At 51.4% G+C, this 3,898-nt stretch overlaps 1 protein-coding gene across 1 annotated transcript; it reads left to right on the top strand.

The window, feature by feature from the left end:
* The first annotated feature begins 271 nt into the window (after positions 1–271).
* NPPA (natriuretic peptide A) lies at positions 272–1,743 on the top strand. The gene is made up of 3 exons (XM_053575690.1): positions 272–474; positions 597–923; positions 1,440–1,743. Exons 1-3 carry the CDS (start codon positions 286–288, stop codon positions 1,449–1,451), a joined length of 528 nt encoding a protein of 175 aa, XP_053431665.1. The 5' UTR covers positions 272–285; the 3' UTR covers positions 1,452–1,743.
* Positions 1,744–3,898: the final 2,155 nt, after the last annotated feature.

Raw genomic sequence — 3,898 nt, 5'->3', positions numbered from 1 at the left:
GGACTCTTTTTTGCTCTTCTCACACCTTTGAAGTGGGAGCCTCTTGAGGCAAGTCAGCAAGAATGTGGCTGAGGGTCTGGGGGGCCGTGGCTGCCCAAGGTGGAGGGGCTGTGACAAACCCTAGTGGGCTGATAACTTTAAAAGGGCATCTTCTGCTGGCTCCTCACTCAGCCGCTTTATCGCTGCAAGTGACAGAATGGGGAGGGTGCCATCCCTCGTGTGCACTCGGGGAGCTGGGGGGGCTATAAAAAGAGGAGACACTGGGCAGCCTGGAGACAGGGACGGATGAAGGCCAGGAGAGGGAGGCCAGAGAGGAGAGTCAAGAGGCAGCAAGCATCACTTTGTTCCGTGACCAACACCAGCATGGGCTCCTTCTCCACCGCCACTGTGGGCGTCCTCCTCTTCCTGGCATTTCAGCTGCCGGGTGTATCGGATGCGAACCCTGTGTCCAGTGCAGACCTGATGGATTTTAAGGTATGGCTGGGGAAGCGGGCACAGCCTGGGACCAGGGAGCTTTCGGCTACTGTGCTCATTCCTCTTAGTTTCCCCCAAATCAGTGAGACCTCTCCCTTTTCTTGTATTTTCCTCTTGCAAAGAATTTGCTGGACCATTTGGAGGACAAGATGCCTTTGGAAGATGAGGTTGTGCCCCCACAAGTTCTGAATGAGCAGAATGAGGAAGCCGGGGCGGCTCTCAGCCCCCTCCCTGAGTTCCCTCCCTGGACTGGGGAGGTCAGCCCAGCCCAGAGAGATGGGGGTGCCCTGGGGCGGGGCCCCTGGGACTCCGCCGATAGGTCTGCTCTCCTGAAAAGCAAGCTGAGGGCACTGCTCGCCGCTCCCCGGAGCCTGAGGAGGTCCAGCTGCTTTGGGGGCAGGATGGATAGGATTGGAGCCCAGAGTGGACTGGGCTGCAACAGCTTCCGGGTAAGAGGAACTGGGGATGGAAATGGGCTGGGGAGGAAGACAATTGTGGTTTTGTTGAAGGCCAAACCTTGTCAAAGGATGTTACCAGGGACCTCTCCATCAGGAAAGGAACTAAGCTTCTTCCCTCTGAAATTTCTGCCCCAATTTAGTGGGTGCCCCGTGAATCCCAGGATGATGCCATCCATCGTTCTCAGCCACAACCTGCTGAGAAAATGCTGAAAACAAAACATTACTTCCCCTGGCACCGGGAAATTAAAAAATCCCCGGTAACCTGTCCTTGTCACTGGCTGATTGGCAGTTCATGGTCCTCCCAGCATTGCAAAATCCTGAAAGATTTAAGTGAAAATAGCTCTGATGAGCAATTTGTTGACAACAACTTGACCTCGGGCTGGACGGGGGCTGGGGACAAGTAGCAGTCAGTGGTCAAGGTGAGAGGTTTGGCACAGTCCTATGGGAAGCTGACTTTTCCAGAAGAGCCAAGTCTGTAAGACAAATACGTTTGCATTTTCTTTGTAGTACCGAAGATAACAGCCAGGGAAGAAAAGGCAGACCAGGCCCGGGCAGCGACCCATCCCCTGGGCTTTCTCATACAACTTTGTCTCATCTTGCCATCAAGCTGAGGTGTGATAAGCATCCTATTCAAGCTGCAGCTTCCTGTCAACATCTCTCATACTTTATGCTAAATGTAGATACTGGTGGTTTAATTCCCGGTCTCTCCTACCCCATGCATTCAAATTTAGGGTAGACCCTCACTTGTTACTGAAAACGGCTTGAAAAAAAAAAAAAAAAAAATGAATAAACTTCAGCACCATGGACAGAAGACAAAGGCTTGCGTTGATGTGATTTCTTTCATGGCGGGGGGCAGAATTCAGTTTCCCTCTGTCAGAGCCAAGGACACTCAGCGTCTCTTTCCCTCCGTTTGTTTCTCCCTCCCTCCCTCTTTTATTTTGTGTGTGTGCGGGGGTTGGGGGGCTCAAATTGTAGTTCTCTACCTGCTCGGCCTTTCCTTCCTGCCACAGTCACAGATCCTGAAAAAGCTGCAGGAGACCCAAGGGCATTTATTTTTAATCAGATTTGCTCACATTCAGGACACTTATTTATTAAAGAGGAAATTCAGAAACATCAGGACTTTTCCCAGTTACGTCTAGTGTAGCTTGTGTTCAACAGAAAAGTTTTACACTCCTAGTGCTTTTTGGTTACAGGTGTATATGTATGTTTTTTTTTTTTGGGGGGGGGCATATTTAGAAAATGAGAGTATTGGCCAGGTACAATGGCTCACGCCTGTAATCCCAGCACTCTGGGAGGCTGAGGTGGGCGGATTGCTTAAGCTCAGGAGCTCGAGACCAGATCGAGCAAGAGTGAGACCCTGTCTCTACTAAAAATAGGAAAACATGCCTGGCATCATGGTGGGTGCCTGCAGTCCCAGCTACTCGGGAGGCGGAGGCAGGAGGATCAGTAGAGCCCAAGAGTTTGAGGTTGCTGTGAGCTACAACGCCACCACGCCACGGCGACAGAGTGAGAGTACTAACTACATTTTGAGAGAGTTATTTGTAGCAGCTGAGTGGATTGTACTTCTAGTTTGGAAGAGGAGGCAGTGCTGCATTTATAAGCTGAGCAAAGCACAGTAACACATTTGCTGTGTGGACAGACTGCAAGTTCACGTGCCCTTTGTGCACTGATACAAGCCTTTCGGAAAACAGCTGTGGTCTTTCCCTAATTTGGATCCAGGCCTGTACTTGTATTTACTGAGGGTGAGAACCACTGGGAAAGATGCAGTTGTTTTTTTTTTTTTTTTTGGTATCTGCTTCTGAAAATACCAGGCACTGGGCTCGCCTTAGACAAGTAGAACCCTCACTCCAGCCACTACGTTCAGATTTTGCAACCCTTCCGCACCCCCCATCTGCGTGTGCTCCTCTGTGCCCTTATTGCTGCTGTCCCTCCAGCTGCAACACTCCTTGTCCCGTCCTCCCGAGGATGCTGTCTTCATTCCCTGATGATCACTGTGGACGCCACTTCCTCCCTGAAGCCTTCCTTAGTCTCCTCACAGGAGGCATTTAACATCTAAGTAGGACCTGAGTTGTAATTGTGTGTCTGTGTCCCTAGACTGGAAGCTCCACGTGGGCGAATGCCCCTTTAGCACCACCGGTCACTGCTCCATCATGTTGGTCCCACTGTTCTGGTCGAGTATCAAAATTGGGAAAAGAGGCAACAAAGTAGTAAAGTAGCAATTTGCTCCTTTCAGAGAAAAGGAGAGGCCCAATGTGAACTCATGGTCCAGGGGTGGAGATCTCTAACCCAGCCACCTCCGATCAACACAGACCTTACTGTGGGTACAAAGGGTAGAAAACCAGGGAGCAGAGAATGACCAGCAAGGGCAGGAGAGATGGGCCTGTCCAAACTTGGCTCCTGAGGTCTGGCACTTGGGGCACAGCTTGCTAGGAGGGGGAGAGTAAAGCTGCCCCCACTCCATGGTGTCACCATAAAACAAGATTCTCACAGAATGGGACTGCCCGACAGCTACCCATGGCAGAAAATGCCCCTGGCATTTAGAGGACACCAGGAGGCAGGCAGAAGAGCCTGGATTGACTGGGACCATTTCTAGCCCTGGCGGAACAGCAACTTGGGGCAGATCAGAGATAAGAGAAAGTCACACTTGTTGCAAAACCAAAAGCAAGTGAATAAAGCAGTGGCAGATAGCAGCAACAGAAGCTAGCCAGGCCTCCCCTCTACAGACCCAGCCACAGCCTTCCCCCCGGCGGACCCAGCACTCATTCCATTTCTTCTGGGTGGACAACAGGGCACTCTGTTGGAGTGGGGAAGTTCCTAAGCACAGCTCTGCAAGGAAATCGTGCTTTGCCATCTGGTGCTCTGAGAAGCAGCCGCTGACAGGAAAAGGGGCTGGAGCAATAACCAAGACTGGCACTCATGTGAAGGGAGAAACAAAACAGGGGAGACTCAGTGACTCCTGCTGAGAT

Source organism: Nycticebus coucang, chromosome 22 (assembly GCF_027406575.1).
Source record: "Nycticebus coucang isolate mNycCou1 chromosome 22, mNycCou1.pri, whole genome shotgun sequence".
Classification (NCBI taxonomy): Eukaryota; Metazoa; Chordata; class Mammalia; order Primates; family Lorisidae; genus Nycticebus; species Nycticebus coucang.
Note: the sequence above shows the minus strand (reverse complement) of the source record. Positions and strands in the feature narration are given on the sequence as shown.